At 37.7% G+C, this 25,604-nt stretch overlaps 1 protein-coding gene across 2 annotated transcripts in view; it reads right to left on the bottom strand.

Moving 5' to 3' along the window:
• NFKB1 (nuclear factor kappa B subunit 1) overlaps window positions 1–25,000 on the bottom strand; it is a 98,844-nt gene extending 73,844 nt beyond the window's left edge. The window contains exons 1-4 of one of the 2 annotated variants that reach the window (XM_016223599.2): window positions 24,955–25,000; window positions 20,826–20,901; window positions 17,062–17,099; window positions 12,736–12,834 (exon numbers count right to left, since the gene is read on the bottom strand). In XM_016223599.2, coding sequence (XP_016079085.2) covers window positions 12,736–12,834; window positions 17,062–17,099; window positions 20,826–20,901; window positions 24,955–24,993 — 252 coding nt within the window. In that variant the 5' untranslated portion in view covers window positions 24,994–25,000. Of the gene's footprint in view, window positions 1–12,735; window positions 12,835–17,061; window positions 17,103–20,825; window positions 20,902–24,954 lie in introns of both variants that reach the window. The other variant, XM_016223598.2, reaches the window with a different exon arrangement.
• Between the last annotated feature and the right edge of the window lie 604 nt (window positions 25,001–25,604).

The raw sequence follows: 25,604 nt of genomic DNA on the forward strand, positions 1-25,604 counted from the left end.
CACTTTAAGCCTCTATAAGTAAACTAAAACACAAAGTATATGAAATAAATCATAAGCTTTAACAGCTTACAGAACATTTATAAAAACTTTGATGCTTGAACGAAATGTTCCGTAAGCTGTTAGTTTCTATTATTTTTAGGGACTGGTCAGAAAATTTTAACTGCTCTATAACCAAATTTTGATTTTCCCTTATTACAAAGTTACAATTTATTAAGTAGAAAATCTTTTTAAAGGCATAAACAAAAATAATTGACTGATCAAGAAGGATCTTAACACAAGTTAGCACCCCTGCCCGGTAGCCTTCCAGCTTATTTTTGAAGCAGTCCAGTGGCAATGAACTTCATCCTGAGGGTATACGTTCCACCCTCAGGCAGCAGGCCACTGAAACCTCTCTCCCGGGGCTCCCCCTCACTGCTCCTTAATACAGCCTTCTCCAGGCTACAAATGTTCTCAGGCTCAACGACTATTCCTTTTTTGAGAAAGGTTTGAGTTCTATCACCATTGTGCTCTGTACACACATTTGCTTCTATTTCTCTACAAATGTGGTGCCCAGCAGTGTGCACAGAACGCCAGGTGTGGATGCTCAACACAGTGGGCGTGACAGCGAGCACGCACACACACACACACACACACACACAAAACCGCTGGGTAAAGGATGCTGAGGATAGTGGCTTGTACTACTAGGGTCACAGCAGTAAAGGTGGTGACAAGTGATTCGATTCGGGTTAAGTTCTGAAAGCACAGTCAACAGGGTTACCCGCTGGATTACGAGAACAAGAGAGGAGTTCAGGATAACTCCAAGGAATTTGGCCCGAGTAACTGAGGGGATAGAGCTGCCATTTTCTGAGGAGGGCAAGATATTAGGAGCAGCAGATTGGTGGGGAAGAGCTGGAATTCAGATTTGGCCACGTCTGTCAGACATCCAAATGAAAATGTCACTCAAGCAGCTAAGGCTGGAGCTTTGATTTCACAGAAGTCTAGGCTGGAGAAAAGAAGTTAAAGTCATCAGCATAGTATACGTGCTACTTAAAGCCATTAAGAGGGAGGAAACGGAGGAAGAGAAGCTGTCCTCGCTCAAGTTTTAGCTAGTTGAACACTTTTTAACTAGTTAAACGAGTTAAACTTCTATTTAAGTTTAAATTTGTATTTTTAAATGGAGAGCAACAACTGAGTGCCCAAAGAATTCAGTATAATTCAGCAAATATTTGTGGTACGTTTACCAACAGGAGAATAGATCATGAAGAATGAGACATGCTGCCTGCCCTCAAGAAATAAAGTCTAGAGATGAGGAGACAGGCACGTTAAGTAACTGTGAGACAGTAAGAGGAATGGTAATAGAGACACGCAAGAATACCATGAGCCTATTAAAGAGGAACAGTACTTTATAGATTAACAGAATATGTGTGTATAAATGCATATGCTTTATAGTTTATGTTTTATATGTATTGGGATGTATACATACATACACATGTTCTTATACACATAAATGAACACACATAAGCCTGTATATGCACGAAATATTTTTGGAAACCTATTCAAGAAATTCATAACAGTCCTCTTTCCTGGGAGAAGAGGGGTTCTTGAATAGAATGGAAACTTACTTTTCACTATAGATTGTATCACTTGAATGTTTATTAAATGGATCTGATACTTTTAAATAAAGAACTAGTTCTTACTTAAAAAATACACAAAAAACCCCCAATGGGAATGTCACACAGACTAGACATTCTCCAGTCTGGTCCAGGGTCACACAATTTCAGTAATAAAAGGGCTTTAGAAATCTTAGTCTGTTCACTGGCAGAGAAATTAATTGTTTGTTATTCTGAATTTTAAAAATTTACCAGTATTCATGTTTTTTGTTTGAGTCCATATGTTTGTGGTGCAGCTAATCCCACTGCCAGATCCAGGGGTGTAGCCCGGAAGTGGCTGTTAACACAATCACTCTGTCCCACATTCCCTGCACCCAGTGACACCTCCAGGCGTGGGCCAAGAAACAACGCAGACCAATGAGGGCCTAGAAACCTACATCCTGGAACCTCTGCAACCTTTGTTTCAGCTTCCAGGAAAGCAGACTCTGCTGCAGGACTTGGTTCCCTAACAGAGTGAGCCTGGAGCTGCTGGGGCCGCTTTCTGGAGCGGAAGATGGGAACCTACACAAGTCAGAGCTGAGAGACAGAGATAAGTCACAGGTATAGTGGCAGCTCTGAATCCAGTGGAGTTTGATGCTAGCTAGCTCTTCCTTTGGACTTTTCAGCGTTTTAAACGAATTTCCATTATTGCTTAGTTTTAGTTATTTTTCCTCTTACTTGCCATGGAAAGATACCAATGGATAGGGAAACTGAAGCAGAAAAAGCACATTTCAACTCTGAAAAGTTTCCTAACATGCTTAAGTTACAGTGTTCTAACTCACTGGGACGAGGACACAGATCCCCTGGTCCCTAGTCAGGAGAGGTAGGGGAGGAGAAGGAAAGGAAGGCTGGTAAGATGGGGCGAACAAGATGGAAGAGTAGCTGGAGGAGCCCTGAAGGCTGATTAAGGACGCTGGTTGTTCCCAATAACAACCTCTCATTATTTTATCATGTATCTGTCTCTTCTTTAGCTACATCATGATAGTACTAGTGCTTCTTTTGGGAAGAGCTATAGATATTATAGCACCTACTTTAGATATTATTACATACATTACCTAGATATTATTCTCAGGTACTGGAGATGCAGCAGTAGAACAAAAGAGAAAAAAATAATCCCTGCCTTCATGGAGCTAACCAACATTTGATAGGCATTTTTCATGATTTTTTATTTATTTAAACAAACATGTCCATAATGAACACATAATGCTACAGACATGCCAGGGATTGTGCTAGGTGCTTCTATGTCAATTCCTTCATTTAATCCTAATACTATTCCTGTGAGGTAGGTATTTTTATGTTCATCTTATAAATGAGGAAAATAAAGTTGGAAGTGATTAAGTGACTTGTTGAAGATCATACCATCTTTATAAAGGGCACAATCTCAAGTAAGATCTAGCTTGCTTTCAAGTACGGTATTTTGCTCACTAAACCACAGCCCAACTTAACTACTATATGACACTTGTCTCCACTTTAGCAACTTAATGGGTTTACTCAGATCCTGCAAAGTCCCTGGTATTATATAATACATGAATAGAGAACCTTATATGAAGCAATTTATTATCTTCTCTTGATCTGACTACTGCTCATTGGGTTACTGTCTAGGCTGTGATCTCATATCTCTTTTCTTTATGAACTCTTGCAGTGGTATGCTAGAGTTGGCTTGACCTGCTCACAAGAGATGACTGTTAAATTTTCATAAATTTTGTAAGCCAGTTGACTTCATGTTGATAACTTGAAATTGACCAGGAGAACCAGTTATTAAACATTTACTAGCACACCACTGTATTTAAGGCCCATCATCTACTCAATGGGGGAATACCACGGGAATTACTTTCTTTCTTTTTTAATTTTTATTATTTTATTTTATTTTATTATTGTTTAAAATATTACAGATGTCCCTTTTTCTCCCCAATGACCCGTTCCGCCCCGTTCCTTCCCCCTCCCCAGTCCCTCTCCCCACCATTGTCCATGTCCTTGGGTTGTGTATATATGCACATAAATTCTTTGGGAATTACTTTCTTAAACAAATTATTCAAACTACTGGCAAGCTTCTTTAACTTGAAAGGTTTTTCTACTGCTCCCTAAATATATAATAATGATATATAAGGGAACATCATGGGTATTTGTAAATGTCTTTCCTAGTGCACCATGGGGTTAAAATGGTCATTTTTCATATTTTCAGGACAACTGGTTTTTAAGCTTAATACCATAATATACTTGTAACGGATTGACTAGTGTCCCCCCAAAATTCATGTCCACTCAGAACCTCAGAATGTGACCTTATTTAGAAATAGGGCCTTTGCAGATATAATTAGGATGAGGTCAACTGGATTATGGTGGGGCCTAAATGCAGTGATTGGGATCTTTCTAAGAGAGAGGACAGGGAGATTCAGGCACAGAGAGACAGAGAGAGGTCAGCCATGGGAAGACAGGAAGAAACTGGAGTGATGCAGCTACAAGCTAAGCAATGCCAAGGATTGCCAGCACCACCAGAAGCTAGAAAGAGGTAAGGAGGGATCCTTCCCTAGAGCCACCAGAGGACCATGGCCCTGCTGACAACCTTATTTTGGACTTCTAGCCTCCAGGATTGTGAGAGAAAAAATATCTGTTGCTTTAAACCACCCAATTTGTGGTAATTTGTTATGGTAACCTTAGGAAACTAATAAAATACACATGCAGATTTGTACATGTATAGCGCCTAATTGAAAACAAAGAGCCTAACAAGAATTTAATAAATTCCTTTCTGGCCTCCTGCTACCTATAAGATTTTTGTAAGAAATCATGTGTTGTATCTAAAAGTAAGCTTTTGGCATAGCATCTGTATTCAATCTCCCACCTTAATAACCCCAGAAAGAAGGAAGGGAATGGTGAAAACAGAGTGGAAGCAAAACTAATTAGTGAGCTTGTGTTGAAAATAAATGAGTGGACTGGTGAAGCTTTTGTGTAGATCCATGGTTCCATACACCAATCAGCAAAGTTGTCATTCAATACTCAAAATAATGTATGTGGGCATATAAAAATAGAAGCAACTATCATTTTTAAGTGCTTACTAGGTGCCATGCATTGAACAAAACTTATACAAATATCCTATGAATTAGGTAGTATTTACCTCAACTTTACATATGCAGAAATTGAGACTTGGCTAGGTTAAATACCACTGCTGGTAAGTGGCAAAACTAGGAATCGACATCATGCCCAGCCCTAACTGACTTCAGGGCTAATTCTTTACAACCTAAAAGTGTGGTCCACAAGCCACCCGAACCTCACCCCAGACCTAGAACCTCTAAGTGTGGGACCAGAAATCTGCAGCTTTATTACCTCCTTCCAGCACATCAATTAGACACCTGTTACTTTCTCCTGTGCCCTGTAGCTCACCCTTTCTTTCAAGTTTTCTGTCTCTGTGCTACATTCCACAAAATTACTTCAGATCTATTTTTCATTTTGATAATTTTTTCTTCAGCTATCTCTAATCCTGATTTTAACTCTTTCACCGAGTTAAATCCTTTCAGCAATTATGATTTCAATTTGGAATCTTGCTTTTTTCCCCTCAGCCTTAGGTCAGACAGTTTCCCATGTTGTACAGAACCTTCATAATTACTTTGGAAAACAGTGACATAACATTCTATTCCTGGTTATACCACAATTTACCTAGCCATTCATCTGTTGTTATACCTTGTCATTATATGACATGAGTACTTAGAAATGATTTCATAATCCAAGATTGGCTAAATGACCCATTGTGATATGTTAGAATATTCTTGGTGATACTGATGCACACCCATGATCAAGAACCACAGCTTTAAAGGACCCCCACAAATAGAGATAGACCCTTAATAGTATGATAATTAATGATTAAGAGTGTAGAATCTTAAATAATACTGCCTGAACTGAAATCTTGGGCTCCATCTCTGAAAGACTATGAGACGGAGAGTAAGCTTTTTGCCTTCTCTAGGCTTCAATCTCCTCATTTTTAAAATGAGGACCATAGAACCTACCTCAGTGGGTGGTTGTCATGACTAAATGAGATACGAATGAGATACGTAAGTAAGCACAACAAGCTATTCTTGTGATCATTCTGTTGGGTGAATGGGGACTTAAAGGTGAGAGGCACTGTCTATGAAAGTCTGCATGCTCTTCCAGTCCACCTCATGAGACCTCAGAGAGATAAACGTAGGCTAGAAGAATTTTGATCTGGAACCTACCTGGAATCTACCTGGAGTGAGAGGATGACAGATTGAGACTGCGGGGAAGTTTACAGCCTCACCTGCTGACAGGTTGAAAACGTCTGTCTGTGAAGGAGGAGGTAGTATGCATTTGGGGCTGCAGAACTTCGGTATATTCTTACCTTATCAAGAAGAATACTCATTATGTGAGTTAGTGAGACCCAGATTCCTGAATGGAAGGAGGCGATGCTATGCAATCTTCACGGGGACTACTGGGGTTAGAAGAAACCATCAGAGATTTGCTTCAGAATCAACAATGGTCCCAGGAACAATCAGGTATTTAAGGAAAGGTAGAGGGAAGAAACACGAGGATGGCCAACAGAGGGAGGTCACTATGCCAGGACAGGCAAAAAGGAAACTAAAATTCAGACAATTTGTGAATTCAAGGAGACTGTGTTTCCGATCACTTCTAAGGGTTTTCACAGCTACGATCTAGGCTAGAGGCTTCCTCTAATGAGTAGCTTCCTCTAGTTTATAATGGAGACTATGAATACATACAGCGAACCCGGAGGTCTATTTTTATAAACATTCTACATGGTAATATTTTGTTCTAGGGGCCAAATGCAAAACTTCTGATTACTTGAAAGAAAAATTACCTAGAAGTCTCGTTGTGGTTACACATGGCAGTTTTGTCTGCTTGCCTAGAGCAGGACCTGACACAGTGCTCAGTGAATATTGATTGAATGAATGGTTTTCTGTCTTTTGGTTTGAACCATTATTGGATAACTTCATGCTTAATCTATGGAAGAGCAAGAGAGAAAAAGCAGTGGAACCTATTCACTTTTATGGCTGCTGATACGAAGTCCCCTCTCCTTTCTACCCTACACCTGAAGTGAGGGGAGGCATTGCTGGGCTTTGTGTTGAGCAACCTGAAGTGTTTCAACTTGGTTAGAATGGATAAAAAATTCAAAAATATAAGGACGATTTAAAAGTACAAAAATTAAAAATGAAAAAAAATGAAAAGACATTTATATATACACCAGTTTTTCAATTAGCTGTTGTCAAAAAGCTAAAGTAACATGTATGTACTCTACAGGACTGGTTTTTAACCATGTTTGAGTCCTTTCCTTTGAAAAGCTGATAAAAAGATATACTCCCCAGAAAAGTATATATACACATACATAAAATTCTACATATAAATTCAGAAGTCCAAAATCCCTCTGAAACCACCAAAAGGGATCCAGATTACAAAGCCCTTCTCTTCAATCTGTACAGCAGCGGGCAATGTCCGTAGGGGGTATGGCGATTTCCCATTATTAACATACGCAAATAGCAAACAGGTTAGGAGTGTTGATGGACATTTTAATAAATGCTATGAACCAGGTTCTATATGCTTGCCTATTGATTGCTGGTGATCTTCTTCCCTGTTGTTTTTAGTAATTGAATCAGATTAAATTATTCAAAATTGGTATTACAACTAGATCCTTAAAACGGCAAACCTCCCAAATCAGACAAGTCCACACAAAGGAAAGGGAGGTTATGTAAGGATATGTGATATCCTTAAATGCCACAGCAGATCAGCCAGTCTTTATTTGACCTTGATAGAGCTTAGCATTTAGGATTTTTAAGTGAGAGGCACCAAGAATTGATTTTTAAAAAGTTAATTTGGGTTGGGAGGGGGGAAACAACAAAAAAGCTGATGCTGACCTAAACATTTCATCACATGCCTTCTGTTCAACATAAACACACTCAGGAAAGGAAACATATGTGAGAACCAGCTTTCAGAAAACATTTGACTAAAAATAGTTACACTTGCATCAGCTGTGTTTCAAGTTGTAGTCTGTTGCATTTGATATTTATAACTAAAGAGAAAATAAGAATACCGCAGGGGAACTATTTGTATTTTAGATTCAAGGTTCCCGATGCTGAATTCTGTCTGGCATGGGGTGAACCACACCAAAGGATGTCACAGCAGCCGAGAACGGGTGCTCTCAGGCCCCTCGGGAAGAGAATCAGGGAGGCCTTCTGAAGCCTCTCACATGGGGCTGCTCCTTTTGGCGCCTTTCTACCTCTGTGAAGAGGAAGGCAGTTTGATTAATAAAAATCTCATGCATAACTTTCGGGAAAAAGAAGGAAATAAGCCTTCCCTGGCACTCCTTGCTGAGTCAAAGACAGGCAGGGACAAGCTTGGCCTCAAGGAAGGCGCCTGTGCTTTTCTGCCAGTCTCTGCCATTAGGAGCTCTCTGATGAAATTAGAACCAAGAAAACTTTAAAGGGAAACTTTACAGGACAGCATAATAGATTACTGTTTAACATAGGAAGCTTTTCTTTCTTCTTTTTTTTTAAACAAGCAAGACAAAAGCGTTAGACTGTATATTTACTTTACTTAGATTTTTCTCTATTATTATTATATTTTGCTGTAAGAGTCAGAATAAACTCCACATTGTGAATGAAAATTTTTTATCTAGATAATAAAGAGGAATCAATAGGATCAGAGTGAACACCAATCTTCAGTGGAGCCCGGTTTCAACTCTTATTTGCCCTGAAAAAGGTCTAAGCCAGTAAGAACGTATCAGAGAACGAAAGCTCAGAACAGAGGTTTATGTATGAAGAAAGGAAAAGTGTTGAATGCGTGGGGCTTTAGCTGCAACTATGTTTTAGTTTAGAAAGCTCAGAAGCAAATATGGTAAAATGTTAATATGTAGTAAACTGAGACGGTGATACTTGGTGTCTGTTATTAACTGTTCTATATGCTTGAAATCTTTTATAATTAAAAATGTTAAAAGAGAATGTGATGACTTACACAGCAAAACTCTAGGGAGCTGATGGGGGTTCTCTGACATGAAATAAACATGCAAGGCACCAGATGGCCCAGAAGCCTGAGTTCTAGAAATCATCTCGACATGGTGAGACAGCACCTAAGCTTAGCCTACAGCGAGCTTATCTGAAATAGGGTTTCGAACATGGGACAAAATTTCAGTAGACAGAGGAGGATTGGGGTAGTCTCCTAGAGTTAGTTTTAAATTGATTTAGCCTGAGGCATATTTGGACGGTCAGCAAGAGAGTAAGCCAAGCAGGTTATATATTTATGTGGTCCGTAAAGTACAGTTAGGGGTCTGCACCCCCAAACCACAGCCAGCCCCAACAGCTTTCTGGTTGGCCCCAATCCCTTACTGCTGCCTGCATATGGCCGAGTGCACACTGAACCGCCTGCGTTTCAGGGCCTCTCATGGGAGTGGTGTGACCTCACCGAAGCTGGAGGGGAGAGAAGAGCAAGGGGTTGTATGTAGGTGAGGAAAAACCAGAGCCCATAACATTTTACTGTTAAGCCTGAACAAATGTATTTTATTCAATATTAGCATATGTAAATTTCAGAACTACCATTTTCCCCCCAGTAAATGTAAACGCCCCCCCTTTGAAGCCCTGTGGAGTGGCTTCTGAGGGTAAGTGGGGGCACTTTCCCTTATGCCTCCCTCCACTGGAGGCCGGCTGAGGACCACCCATAGATGCTCCGCTCCCACCCCTCACACAGCTGCTCTGCAGGCTCACAGCCTTGACTGAAGCCCTCTCTACTTTCACTTTCTCTTCTGCAACAGTTTATGCCAAGAGCCAACAGAACTCCTATGTTAACTTTCAGATACACAGTTATCATAGAATATGGAGCACTTAACATATGGTTTTTCTTCTCTTTTCCGTCTTTCTCCTTAATATCCAACTACACTAGCTCAGAGGTTCTAGAAGAAATTAAACAGTCACCATGATCATCATCTTGAAAATAAGTATCTACTAATAATCAGGAAAAGTGCGTTTGTAAAATAATACGCTTACGCAACTGCCTGTAACCTATGTGCTACAGCTTTAGAGCAGAAAAGCATGCAAAGGACAAAGGTTAAGGGTGATTCGACAGTGCATCTAGAGCTGCGGATTTCAACTAGGGTGATTTTGCCCCCGAGGGGACATCTGGCAACGTCTGGAGACATTTTTGGTTGTCACAGCTGTAGGGATGTTATCGGCCTCTTAAGGGTAGAAGCCAAGGGTGCTGTTGAATATCCTCTAATGCACTGCAAAGCCCTTTACAACAGGATTTTCTGGCCCAAAATGTCAACAGTGCTGAGTTAGAGAAGCCCCGATCTAGCTGTGTCTGCCCACTGCTTCCCTTACGGCCTCACATAGAGCGGGTGCCGAGTTCCCTACTGCCGAAGACATGCACAACTGTAAAGAGCCTCCTGATATGAGACAGACACTGAGAGCAAGTCCTTCCTTGGCCTAAACTTTACAGGAAAAGGGGGCTTAAAATCCCCTTGTAAACTGAAAGGTCACCCTCAGCTATTCATTACGAAAAGACTATTGAAAGTGATATTGGGAGAAGGGCTCTGGAAAAAATATCTCATGGTTGTCTCTCTCTCTTCCTCCTCCCATCCTTCTGATCAAGAGCTTCTGAGATAGATAAAACTTCTTCCTTTAACTCTTACTAACAGCAGAGTCATTTAAACTCTCAGTGGACAATGATAGGCTAGGAGAAAAATGCCAGTGTGTAACAGATCCTCTAAACCATTCTTCCTTTCCATACAACCCTTAATGCTTAATGCACATATGTTGAATTAATGAATAAAAAATAAATGGGTAGCTGAAATAACAAAGCTGTAGCTGAAGTTTAATAACGACCCACTTACACATTTGTATTTTGACTTCCTTTATTATTAGTTGTTTACATATCTGTGTTTCCCACTAAGTATTAAACTCGATAAAGAAACTAAAATTTGACAAGAACATCCAAGGTCCACTGGGTTGTTTCATTTCTAATTATTCTGTAAATGTAAGGCAGCAACTACTATGTGAGAGGGATATATGAAGGCTGAGCATTAATGGATGCATAATGTTTTTTATTAGACAATAAATTTACAACAAAGTTAATGCCATGTACTTGTTAGTATCAAGAATTGTTACTCAGCTACAAAAGACCAGAGCAAAAGAAGTTAAGTAGTTCATTAAAATACCATAATTTATATTTCTGTACAGAGCCAGGCCAGAAAAAACTCCCAGTTTTTTCCTTCATGTTAATTACTCAGTAATTATACTGAGTGTCAATGCTGATATCATGTACCTTTCAATTATCCTTATCACAAGTACACACACATGAACACATACAATAACTATATACAGAACACAGACACATGTTGAAAAGATAAACACTGGATATGACTCTCAATTATCTGAGTACCCTTGGTCCCCTAAGCCCCCCTCTCCCTTGTTTCCAGAATTGTACTTCTCTCCCCCTTATTTCACCACTGTCTTCCCAATTCCTGTCCCCTAGGTCCCTGTCCCCAGCACCCCAAATGCACACATTCCTTGTGAGAGTTCAGTGAGTAATAGCTATAGGATAAAGAGCCACCCATCCTGTGAGAAACGCAAGTTAATTCTCTCTGAGCCTCAATTTCCTCATAGGCATTCCACTTTTAACCTACCAAGGTTGTTACTAGGATTAGAAGAGGTGATATATGCAAAGCACTTGGCAAATCTTTGGTGCTTAATACTGCTATTCCCTTGTTTAACTGCTGTTCCTCTTTCCTCATCTATATTCCAAAGGACTGTGATCATATGACTGTTGTCTCCTAAGAGCCAAACACATCATATTTACCCTGCTTAATAACCTTGAATAAGAAAAACATCTTTCATTCCACAGGAGAGCGAGGAGACTCAAATGCAAATATTATTGATAGGACCCATACACCCATATGGGTGGGTTTCATTCAAAAGGTAAAGAATAGCATCACAGTATTTTGCCTTTTGTTTTGGAACAGGGGTAAGAAATTAGAAAGGCCTGGACCAGAAGTGGAGAATGAGGAATGGGAGAAACAAAACACAAGCCTGGCGAAACCAAAGACAAATTTCCTTGACATCGTGATTTTACTGAGAGTCTGTGCCTGTGGCCCTTCACCTACTCGCAAAAACAAACCAACACAAAAACTGAAGTCAAAAGTATCTTATATCCTAAGGTGCACACACACCTTAGTGGGAACTAAGTTGATAACCTTTTGCTGAAGCCTTAAATGATTAAACAACACAAATTTTTATTAATGACAAAATTGCAATTGTTCACAGGCTTATCTGCAAAACCACTATCAATCAGTCTATGAAATATACCATTTATGAAAATAAAAAACTCAAATTAACTTAGAGAAAGATATTACTCTTAAATTAACAAACAGAAAAAGAACCTGAAGATGTGTAAAGGGCTCAAGCAAGCACACCACAGGCATATCACCAAGTCGTAAATTCCAGGGACTACCACATGTGGATGTACGTTTGCTCAAGCAGAGACCCTGTGGTACTTCCAGGCTCTCTGTGGGACACACACACACACACACACACGTACATATCACACACACACACACACATATATACATGTATATGTATTTTCTCACTTAATATCTAAGAGACTCTATGAAGTACATACTATCAACATTTCTGCATTTTGGTACTGAGGTTTAGAAGAGTTGGATAACCTACTCAAAGCCACACAGATAGTAACAGTCTGGATCTGAATTCATGATCTTAAGTACTATACCATATAATCCATTAACTCAGCCATCTGTTTCATTTTCACTAAATCTCTAAAGAGCTGAAATTAAGCACTTCTTTTAAAAACTTATTAAAGTGTCAAGAAGTATACAATTAACCCTCTAAGGTGATGGAGAAATAGTAAAAGTTGGTTAGCTAATGTTGAAATAATTTCTACTAAATGGAAATAAGAATAATGAAGTTTTAAACTCTGTCACCTCTATTGCTAAGAGACAAATCTCTATTTAAAAAATTGTAATAATCACGTGAATACTTCAGCTTAGGGGCAAAGGCAAATTGTATTCATATAAAGCAGTTCCTCACTTTTGCACCTAGGAAATCAAATCTTCCAAAATCCACATAGAAAGATGTCATGAACTTACTTTGACCTGAGGGTAGGACTTCTTATTCTTTTCACTGGATGCACCAGGGAGTCCACCATGGGACGGGCCTTCACAGACATATCGGAAACGAAATCCTCTCTGCAAAGGCAAGCACAGAGTCAAGAAGTCTGGGAAATACTTATTAAAAAGTACAGGGACAAAGTTATATACAAATTCTTAATTCTTTTGTGTATTAGATGAGAGAGAAAAAACAAGAAATATGTGCAAGAGGATTGTGTAAATGAGAACCACTTTTCCCATAATCTTACTATGAACATTGGTGTACTGAGCAGTGGCTTAAAAACCAAGTCCCGCCTGGCCAGGCATGGCTCAGCGGTTGAGCATCGACCTAGGATCCAGGCGATCGGGGTTCGATTCCTGGTCAGGGCACTTGCCCGGGTTGCGGGCTGGGCAGCCGATCAATGACTCTCTCATCATTGATGTTTCTGTCTCTCTTTCCCCCTCCTTTTCTCTCTCTGAAATCAATAAAGATATATTTAAAAACAAACAAACAAAAAACCCCCAAGTCCCTACCCCTGCAGAAACTCTGCCGCTGTGCACACATGGGGAGTGAATTGCTGAAGAGTTAGTTTAAGCCTTGGACTCGACATGCTACAGCTTGTTTGAAACAGAGCTTCTTCATCTCAAATTGCTGCCGCCAAGCTCTGAACTTGGCCATATCACACTCCAAGTTACGCTTCTTTGACTCTTACTTAAAGGAATTCCTTTATCTACTCTGATTACAGTTGGTTCAGGAGGGAACACAGAAATGCCTCGTTAAATATAGCATGTCAGTGTTGTAGAACACATCCTATGCTAGACTCTACATTTGGCGAGCTTCTCTTAATAACTCAGATGATAAGATTTTTTGATTTTATGATTATTGATATTATCAAGCTCAAACCCTCTATGTGAACTGACATGAATGAGTCCAAAACCAGTCCCTTTAAATATTATTAATTCTAGAATTTTACAACTGATGTATATCAATGCAGAGTTAGCTGGAAGTCTTTACAATGTGAAGTACTGCAGACTGAAAAACACTCAAGTCCCATGTTGTTGTTTTTTAATCTATATAAATGACATTAGACTAGACTATGTTAAGGTCTATCTTAGTTCTAACATTTTATGATTTACAAAACTAACAATTATAATTAGTATACATATTTGTATACAAAGAATTAAAACAAGGACAATTATGAGAATGGATCTCATAATTGTATTAAGGGAACTTAATGTATTTACTGAAAGACGCAACTTTATAATGATGTAAATCAATTTGTGGTAGTGTTAGTAGTTTATAATTATACTTTCACTAACTGGATGGTTTTTCGTTTTTCAAATTCACCCTTTGGAGAAAAGAGTATGTCAATATACTTTAAGTAATAGTCTCATCTGTCATTTTCTTTTACGGTGGGACTGATTTCATCTAAACAGTGCTAGATCACCAAGCCATGAGGCGCTCCACACACCCACTGCTACCTGGTGGGGGCCTCTACCCTGCACACTCACAGCAACTCCGATGCCGGCAAACACAAAGGTTTTAACAGCTTTGAGCTCATTGACCAATGTGAAATTTCTGCCTTCCTCAGACTGCACTACATCTCATTATTCTTTGTGTAGGGTCTTGGGAAACAGTCTCTGAGTGGTCTAGAGAACCGGAACGAATTTAAATCTCTGGCATCTGTAACTGTCCCTATACTCTCTGATATCTTCCCAATTTGCAAAGAGGATTAGCACTAAAGCATGTTTCATGGGATGAGTAAGGCCTGAAGAAAATTTTCTAGTAAAGGAAAGCTCCTTAAGTCACACATGGGTCTGGAGTATATGATCGACTCATTGGAGTGGGACCTAAATACAAGGGAAATCTTTTGAGGTGAGGTTAGTCATTTAGAAGAAATCCTTCTTCTTGCCTCTCAAAAAATTTAAGCTAAAAAATAAGTTACAAATTCAGCCCTATTCTTTTTGTACACAAAGGCTGTTGGCTTATTTTTAATAATTAAAAGGAATTTCTAAATGCATGAAAAAGCATCAGCATATGCAACAGTTAGCCTCCAGAATAAAGGCAGAAATTCACTTGACTGCTACTCAATTTAAATACAACTTCAGTTTTCAAACAGTATGAAGTAATTACCACTAAATAATATGCAATAGAACTGGATATTTTAAAGATTAGTGGTCTATGCTATGAATCATCTCCGTCAGAACTAGGGAGAACTGTGGCAAAGAAACTTCAAAGAAAAAAGAACATTTTTCTAACTTTTATTTTAAAAAAATGCAATAAAGCAATTCATTATCTCAAATCACAAAATTCCTTTAGGACAGTTGGAAAAATATAGGCGTGTGCACTTTTATATCTTATTGGGAGTGGTATCAAATAGAATATGAGTAAAGAGATGAGTCTTAATAGCTTGCTTAAGTTAAAAAACACACAATAGATATTTTTCATGGTTGCATAAGAGTAGGTAAAGTTCCAAAGGAATTTTAACCCGAGGGTGGAAATTTATTACTTTTTTTTTTGGTAAGGAAGATAGGATGTCTTCAAATGCATAGTCTAGATGTATTTCTGATTCTAAATTTCTGAGATTAAAGGTTTGAGAATCCACAGCCATTCATCTCAGTATCTCCATTTGCTTAAAATGAGTCATCAACCTCAAAGGCAAGGCTACATCCACCCGGTCAGAAAGTCTGACTTGACTACAACCTTCTTACTTTCACTGGAATCAGACATTAAAATAACATCAGTTTGGTAAATAAGCACATTATTTTACTCAGATGAGTTTTTACACCTCCATATATAGTGAATTAACTTTTGAACTTTGGAGATATATAACCCTGCAGGTAAATTATAAATGTCATTTGTTCCTTATAACTGTTAGAGCCATAATAAAAAATGGCATTTAAAATTCTCATTGTAGTGCTACCCTTTTGAAAATGGGTATCTAAAAACATGCTTTGGTGTGCAGACACGTAATTTTTAGTTGATTTCTGTTTCACAAATTACCCAGGTCTTCCAATTAGAAGATTTTCCAGGAGGTCAGGATTCTAGGGATAAAGTTCCCCTGGAAGGGTCTTTGAGAGAATTGGTGACCTCCTGTGAGAAGTAGCTACTATGGAATTAGACATAAGTAAAGGAAAATAATGTTAGCAGACCGTGGACTCAACATGTGTCACCTGCAAGCAACTAGAACAATGCCTCAAAGTCTCATGTGGCATCACAGTCCCCACAACAAAAACTTTTATCTAAGTCCAGCCTTTAAGGATAGTCTATTTGGTCATAGTTAAGATATTTATATCCTTTAAATCTTGACCAAAATCCAAATACATATATAATGCCATGATTATAGTAACCACAATAAAAGCTTTTATTTAAGTTCTTGATCTAGCTAGCATTTGTTAAATGATACACAATGTAAAAGTGCTACCCTCACTCACCAGAGCTACTAAAAGCATTTAGGAAAGGTATTGGGTAATACAAGTGCAGGACAGCAAGTATATACACCCTCCGTCTCACACAAATTTGGTGAGCACATCCATTCAGAGATTTATTCAATCTTTAGAGGACTAGCACATCCCTTTTATACCCTAATAACTGAAATCTATAGGCAGATATTAAAGATTGTCTTTCCTACTCTTTCATAGCACCGGTCCCAGCCAATTTCAATAAATGTTATCCACAGATTTGCAGCAGGGTGAGGCCACTTCAATTTCCTTTACAGAATCCAGTGGTAACAGGAAGAGCCTGAGGAAATAAAATGCTCCCCTCCTGACTCCAAAGAAGCTGAGTGAGTCTAAAGTTAACACCAGAAGGAAGGTAACTCAACTGTCCGTTCTAATACTATCTATCCCCCACTGGTAGTTTTAGTATCTTCGGGTACGTGTTCAAAAGACAGAACAGAAAAGACTAGAGCTACTAAAGGCAGGAGGAAGGCTAAGCAGTATTGCATGTGTATGGACACAACTAATGGATGTAACTCCGTGTACATGAGCTGCATGTACGTGTATTTCCATATGAATGGAGAGGACCTATCTTTCCTAGGAGTGGCTGGTAAGCAAAGTTGTAGAGATAGTAAGATACCAAGGATCTATAATTAACTAAAGTTTTACAGAACTATATATTGAGGCTCAACATGGTCTGAAGTATAACTAAGAAAGATGTAAAATGGACGAATGAAGCCGTTACATAATTTGGCAAGTTGTTGATCTTCTAGGTCAGCTACTTTCTTCACATAATTCAGTTACTATTTTTTGGTGCTTGAGACATTAATATTAGACTTATGGGTCTAACATTTAAAGAGAAAGCTCCCACCCCTTTAAGCTTCTTACCTGTTTAGGTTGCTCTAATATTTGAAGGTATGGGACATCTGCTAAAAACAAAAACAACAAACAGAAACCAACAGAATGTGAGGCTTCTCAAATTTGGTATAAAATATTAAGTAGGTAAAAACTGAAATTATGTCTTAAAATAAAGATTTCAATTAAAATTTTTTTAGCTAAAATTTCACAAGGATACAATTTACCGTCCTCATTTGGATATTAAATTTATCCTTATTTTAATAGTTTTACACCTTTAGAGAACCACAATAAATAAACATTTCTTGAATGGTGATGGTACATTGTACAACCCAACAAATGACCTGATGTCTGGCAAAGATTAAGATGTTAATAGTCTTCAAATCTTGTGTACTAACAAAGCATTTTAAAAATTACATGAATATCAGTTAAAAGCTGTAAAAACTTCCTAACTTTTTTTTTGCCTTCACATCATTAGATATTGACTTCTTTCCCTCAGAGGGAATATGCTTCACGTGACATTACGAGACTGAGCTGGCGCCTACATGTGCAAAATACACAGATAACGATCTCAAGCTGTCTGCTTTTCCTTACACTACGTTTCTGGTTCCTTTCCTTTAATCCACACATACTGCCTTCATTCCCTAACTGACTAGCTTGTTCCCCCTCCCTCCCAAATTTAATTTGGTCTATCAAATATGATGGGCTTTTCTAATTAATCCATGGCTTTTGATGTTTGTATACAATTTTTGAATACTGTGCTCTGATACAACTTTGTTCTAAAAAAGCACAAGCGTTTTATAAAATCCTGAAAATAATTTAATTGATAGTAGGTGCATGCCAATTAATTATTATAAAAACATAAAGAAAACTAGAAGCTTAATCCATATCCTGATTATATCTGACTTTGGAAATTCAAAGGAAAATCAGAACATCTCACAGTATAAATATAAATTTGTTCAATATGAGAAAGTCCCTAAGCTCCCCACGACATCTTATGCCAACAGTATAATAACACATAGCTCTGCAATAAATAAAGGTGTACGCTGTTTCTCATTTGTTTGAATATAAATTTAAAAGTTTGCTACTAAAAAAAAAAAAAGATTAGGAGAATGCTTGTATCCATTTCAATCTCCACTGTCCCTTAGCCAGAAGTTCAAGACCTATTATTTTAGATAAATAAATTTATGAAGAATTAAGTACCTTTAGGTTTAAATAAAAAAGAAACTAACTTAAGAGAAAGACCATTTTATAATTTCTTTCAGTTTTATGATGAATCAGAATAAGGCTAGAAAACTGTAGGAAACAAAGGTATAATTATTTCCTGTTATTATTCAAAAAATTTACAAGAAAGTCAGCTGAAAATTGACTGAATTTGAAGCAAAGCATATACGCAAAAGGTCATATGGGAAGTGACTTGCCAATATAGTATAATTTAGGTAAATTATCTCTTTTATCTGTATAAAATTCATCCTGGACATTTAGAACTACTTTTAGAAAAGAATTAGCAATTTTAAGATTCTAAAAAACAGCTAGAATTTAATTTTTGATAAAAAAATAAAACCAATGAGAAATAGAAATATTTTCACACTACTGACATATAACTTACATGACAGTGTAACAAATATAGTCATAGGAAAATTTCTTCTAGGATGCTAGATGAAGATAGCAAGAAGAGGGGCCTTGAATAAAGCAGCAGTTGGAAGCCGCAGAAAATACAGGGGAGTTGAAGCATATTTACATTAAACTTCAAGACTCTCACTTATTATTATTTATGAATTTATTTTATTTTTCAACTACAGTTGACAGTCAATATTGTTTTATATTACTTTCAGGTGTATCTCTCACTATTGACTCTTCTAAAACTTCTATTGAAGTTTTTCTACTATTTTTGCTGAGTGATTAAATTTCTTTTAAAATTATAAAATTTCAAGGTTTGGGAATTTTATTAGTGAAATGGAGCCATTTTTCTCTTTCAGGGAACACACTCAGAAGTTCAATCAACTAGGAAATTAGATTTGATACGCATATATTTGTTTTAATGTCAATTTTCTTTTAGTCACATGTCTATCCCATGAAGAGATAACCCACTAATATAAAGAAATTTAAAATACAGCACAATGTTATAGACTTAACAGCTGTACTATATCCCATAGTTTAGTACTACTTATGATTTTGGATTTCAAGAAATACACAAGACAAAATAGTTCATGTGAAAATGACCACATCAGTTTCCATAATCTTTCTACCCCTTTAAAACATGATTAAAACAGCATAAATTTTGGATTATAAAAACCTGACTATGCTACTGCAACAGAGAGGAAAATATATAACAATAAAAACAATGAGGTAATAACTGGGAAGTAAGATGTTTTGGTATAATTTTAAAAGTTTTTTGAATATTATGGCAATTTATTATGGCAAAGTAATTTCTACAATGTGGAGCTCTGACCACAGAAAATTTACTAAGATGGTTCTTTTGGTAACCTTATTTCTACTTCCATAAACTTGATGAGATAAAAACATTATGGAAGCATTTGCCTTGGGTTCCCATTTGGCAGCTACAAGGCATTAGATGGAAATGTGTGTATTTCCTACGGGCAGAACCAAGTTCTGATTTTTTTTGATAAAGCATTGATATGAAGAAAAATACTTTGATCCTCAGAACTGAAAGCACAGGAAACACAGATGCTGCCAAGACATTTACTTGTTCTTCACAGGAAGCTGACCCAGAGCTCAAATCAGACAGCAGATCACGAGATCTCAGACACAGTAGCCAACAGGATATGTTTTGTGGGGTAAAGAGAAAAAGACCTCAGCAATACAACTTTTGACAGTGATGGTGAAGGGATAGCAGTTTTATCACTTTCCTCCCCTGAGCTTCTAGAAATAATAGAGATAAAAATGCAGAAAAACATTCTGATCTAAAAAATGAAAAGTAAGTACCAGAATAACAACAATAGTTTTAGATAAGAATGATATAAATTGGGTAAAGTCTCCCAATGAGGCCAAGCAAGTCCATTGTATATCGAAGAGCTGATGTCCACTTCAGTGATTATGAAATTCTCTGCTTTATATACAACTTCCACCTTGACTCACACTGCGTTTGAACATCTGTTAAGTCCCGTTAGTGATGTGAGGAGCACATAAAAAGAGTCAACAGACAGGGCTCACATACAAATCAATAAATTAAAAAAGAGACTGAAAGTGCTGATTTTTAACATCACTCACATGAAATTAAACAATTTGTGGGTGGGGATGACTAACATAGTTATGTTAGAAGGAAGAATGATTATCATGCATTTTATCCAACTGGTCAGAAAGTAGAGCTAAAAGCTTTTTAAAAAGATGATTTTTCTACTGAGCTGATTTTTATGATTTTTGTATACTTGTATCCCAGTGCCTGGCATTAGGTGCTCAAATAAGTGTTTTTGGAATAGATTGGAGGAGTTGAGACTGCCTGATTCTGGGACCAAGCAAAGAGGAGTTAAAAATAACCCAGAGATGGTTAAGATTGGTTAAAAGGAAAATCCTTATATTGAGTGAAGAAATTCCTTCTGAGCTGTCCTAGCAGGTATTAGCTACAATTTTAAGTCATACAATGATTAATGGGGGTGAAACATTTTTGTGCAAATGTACTTCAAGAAAGCATATTAAAATATTGTTTTTTAGAACATCAATCACCATTTCCTTTCTAGGTACATCACTGACTTTCTAAAAGAGATCAGTAGCAGAGCCTGAATTTAAAAAAATTAAAAGCAAAACAACAGGGTAGTAAGAGTGAGGAGTTTTCTTACCCGTTGGCAGTGGCATCTCTGGTTGAAATATTTCTGAGTTAAATATTGTATGATTCAAAGGATCCAAATGAAACATCTGTAACAAAAAAAAAATGTATTAAACATTTGAAGTTGGTAGACCTAAAACTTAATTACAGGGAAAAAAAACTAAAGCCAAATAAAAAAATCTGAAAATATTTTAAATCAGGGTTTTAAAAATACTTTCATGAGACCTACCTAAATTCTCATGTGTATGAAACATTGCATAGGGTTGGACTGTGTTTTTGTGACAAAGGGTTTTGAAAAGAATGACCTAGCTATAACGTACACAGAGGGAGCTTGCTTAACTTGTGCATCTCTTGGGGCCCATCTATGTTTATCACACAGTGGATACATAATAAACATTTGTTGAGTGAACGACTTGAAGCTCCTACTCTCTTAGAAATAATAAGCATAAGAATATAATCCTAGGCATCAATATTCCTTCTATGATGGTAAATAAGCCCCTACTCTAGACATTCAACTTCAAGGCCTGAAAAAATCAGACAGCAGCCCTGGATCAATATACAAAAACACAACTTACAGTCCAAGGAGCAGATAATTGAACACTGAGCTGCCTCACTTTTTAAAAACTTTCATTTACCTAGCACAATGCAAAAATACCTGGAATTTAGTGGGTGTGGTAGGCTGAATAATGGTTCCTGCAAAAACATCCACATCCTAATCCCCAGAACCTGTGAGTACTATCTCATATAGCAAAAGGGATGCTGCCGATGTTATTAAAGTAAGAATGAAGAGTTGGGGAAATTCTCTTGGATTATCCAGATGGGCCTGATAAAAGGGATGCAGGGTACAAAGTGAATAATAGGAGATGTGACAATGGAGGCCAGAGGTTGGAGTGATGGAAGGGGTCACAAGCCAAGATGCAGGCAGCCTCTAGAAGACCATAAAGGCAAGGAAATGAAAGCTTCCAGAAGGAAAGCAGCCGTGCCAACACCTTGATTTCAGACTTCTGACCTCCAGATTATAAGAGAATAATTTTGTGTTTGTTTTAAGCTACTAAATTTGAGGTAATTTGCTACAGCACCAAGAGAAAACCAATGCAGTGCGCATGAAATATATTTTGAAGGAATTATATTCTATCTTGGTAAATTCCTAATAATTACTTATCCCAAGAAAAACATTTTCTTTCCACTTACTTTATTCAATATTTTAAATTCATATTTCTGAGCTTGGTATTGTTTCAACCTGTGTAAGTCATCTGTTTGAAATGTCTGTGGACAACACAGAAACCAACTTTATTTCACTTTTTATGATATGCTAGTGGGCAAGTGTGCTAGAGCTGGTATTTGAAAAAACAATATCAGTATTACAACTTACTCCTTTTTCCTATTAGTGAGCCTTGAACCTAGATGTCTAGTTAAGAATCAAGAGTAAGAATCAGTGTTTAAATAAAGAACATTTCACATTCAGTTGTGAGGTATGCAAATTTTCAATTGAGGAATAATAAATGTGCTCCACTTCACTGCTTAAGAGTAAAGTTCATCTATGCTTTTCACTGTTTGCTGAAAAGGAAATAGAGGAATGAAAAAACATGTTGTTGTAAAAATGGGCCCTACCTTACAGAGCATTCTCAGAGCAGAGTATCAGAGCAGAAAAGATGACCAAGCAGAGAAAAAACACACACCTTCCCTATGGTCCTGCAGGTGGCTAAAATAACTAGTTAGAGGGCAAAAACACCCATCTCAGGAGAGACACACACTCCACTTCAAAGGAGAGAGCAGCTGTGCTGTGCGGCAGCTTGCTTTGTGGATGTGGTCAAAGGTAGAGAGCAAATTCCCGGCTACGCTACAACGCTGAGGATATCTCACTGAGGACAAGTCAATTTAAGGAAATACATACCATTAAGTTTGAGACAAGAGAAAAAACCCCAAATTTCAAGGAACTTTCCCCTCAACAATTGAAATATCAGAACATGCCCCATCCCTGTTGCTGATGATCACAAAAATGCTCACATAAGAAAAACTTTCGAAATGAATGTTTTCAGCAGATTTTACTCTGGTGTGGCATGAAGGACTATCTCTTATTGATAAGGTTTCCTGTATATAAACAGGAAAGCATGGTCTAAAACCAAGAAGAAACAATTCTAATGCTGGTTAGACTTTGCCTTTAATTGTTAGAGACCACTTATTAAAAACGAAAGGTAAAACACAGGTTTTTGATAATATGAGTAGCCAAATGTCTTTCATGCTGTCATCAAAGAAAACGTTCCTAGATTTATCCTGTAGGACCATTTTTACAGTAAAGTTCAAAAGGAGCATCTTAATGGGAAAAGCAATGCATACTCATTCTTTCTAGATCAACCAGAACATTATCAAGAGTAATGTATGCTAGATAAGTCTATTTTATTTTAAAAAGCAGTAACTAGACCCCTTAAAAGTTTTAAGAGCTGATTAGTAGCAGCAACACTTACATAAAGTCCTTCAAACTCTAAGTCCAAAAGGTCTTTCACTTTTGGTTTTATTTTTCTGACTGGTTATTTGCATGTGTAAATTTGTGAAATCCATTTTTTAGGCAGTCACCACTAAAGATTAAGTGTGAAATGACTACGAATCTTGGCCCAGGTGTCTGCTGCCTCGTGGTCCCTCTCCTTGTCTAGCCTAGCTAACTACACCTTCCAAACCTCAGCTTACCTAGACTTCATTTGGAAAGTCCTCCGTAACTTTGCTCTTCCCACCAGGCAGCACAGAGTGATCCCTCTCAGCATTTCTGTCCCATTCTGTACAGAATTACTATTATAGTATTCATCACCATAGGAAGCTATTTATGCCACTGTCTCTCACTAGAATGGCAACTTCTGAACCTAGGGTCTATCTTATTTTTGTACCATCTCCTCAGTTTATGTTATGCTAAATAGCAATGCCTCAATAAATAACTGATTGAATAAACCTCAGTAGTTTACATACTTATTAAAATCATTATATTAAAATTTTAATACTACCATTGTAATTACCCTAGGTCTGAAAATTGCTTTCAAATGGCTCATTTAACATATATACAATTAATGTATATATAAGTATTAAAAATATATGGATTAAAGAAATATATTAACAATCAACAAAGATTTGTTAGACTACTCAACATTTCTATAGGCATCAAATTTTTCCAAGTAAAACTAGGAGAAAGAGAAAAAAAGGACACTGGTATCTCTTCATAATTGCTAATATAATGAACAGTGTTATGCTCCCAAAGCACATTCACTGCCATTAAGTCTTTTGACATCCCTGTTTGTGTGGGGTTAGCATCCCTATTTTGCAAAGGAGAAAAGTGAGGATTAGGGGGTGCTAAATGATTCCTCAAGTTTTAAGAGCTGATTAGTAGCAGCCAACACTTACATAAAGACCTTCAAACTCTAAGTCCAAAAGGTCTTTTCATTAGACCAGTCTGCCTCCTCATTACATGAGTTTTTAATAAATACCTTGCATTCCCCTTGTACCTGTGAAATTGACTTTACTTGGAAATAGGGTCTTTTGCAGATATAATCAAGTTGAGATGTAGTCATACTGAAGGGTGGGCCCTAAATCCAGTGACTGGTGCCTTTACAAGAGAAAAGTGAGGAAAATTTGGATACAGAGCAACTAGAGAGACACAGGGAAGAAGGCCATGTTCTGGTGATACACTTACAAGCTAAGGAATGCCAAGATTGCTGGCAACAACCACAAGCTAGGGAAGTGGCATGGGACAGATTCTCCTTCAGAACTTCTGAAATAACCAATCTTGTCATCATCTTGACTTTAGACTTGTAGCCTCCAGAACTATGAGATAATATATTTCTGTTGTTTTAAGCCAGCCAGTTTGTGGTCATTTGTTACAGCAGCCCCAGGGCACTAACACAGTAGTTATCATTTGACCTGTAGCATACATAATTTCTATGCAACAGTGTGTGTGATAGCAGGGTTTAAGTTACTCATTTTAAAGACACATCCTCTCTGACCTTACATGGAGGGACAGGGAAACTGCAAAAACAATTTAAAGGAAATTTTTACCAATTTTAGAGTTAGCATGATAGATACTATTGCAACCTCTGTATATTTTAAAATAGGAATACATTTACAAAAAATTACCAATGAGATGATATCACAATACCTACTTGTTCATGCCCTCCCAAATACGGATCCTCTTCTGCCATTCTGGAGCTATATAGCAAAGCAAAACAAAAGCAAACTGTAAGACTGAAATGAACCTTAAAAATTCCACCCTGCCGGAGTCAACGGTATTATTCCAGTAAGACCAAATATAACTCTTTTTTACAGACCTTAGGAGGAGAACATGCTGTAGTTCTTTGGAATCTAAATCTAACAGCAGATAAATTGCATAAGTAAGGAATTACCATTTATATACAACCCCAAACCCTGATGTCAGGCTCCTAACAGTGCCCTGGAGTTTGGTACAACTAATCTTCCTCCTCAGTATAAAAATCATGCACATTTGGATTCTTAGAGGCCATCTCTTTTGGTCACCATGTGGACTTCAAGGATTTAGTCTTTGCTCTTTGTGTAGATTATTTCCCAACCTTTCATGAATTCTGTGATGGCGTTAGAACTGTCTCCACGCTTTCTGTATGCCGCTCGAGTTGAGAAGCTAAGAGGGGGGCATTCTGCGGTGAAAGGGCGTGGTCAGTGCATCGGGCACGAGGGGAGGCGGCTACAGTGGCGTTCCACCGCCAGGCCGTTCCTGCCACTGTCACAACAGCACAGACGGCCCCCCTTATCCACGGGTTCACTTTTCGCGGTTTCAATT

The sequence above is a fragment of the Miniopterus natalensis genome, chromosome 1 (assembly GCF_054644295.1).
Source record: "Miniopterus natalensis isolate mMinNat1 chromosome 1, mMinNat1.hap1, whole genome shotgun sequence".
NCBI classification, from domain to species: Eukaryota; Metazoa; Chordata; class Mammalia; order Chiroptera; family Miniopteridae; genus Miniopterus; species Miniopterus natalensis.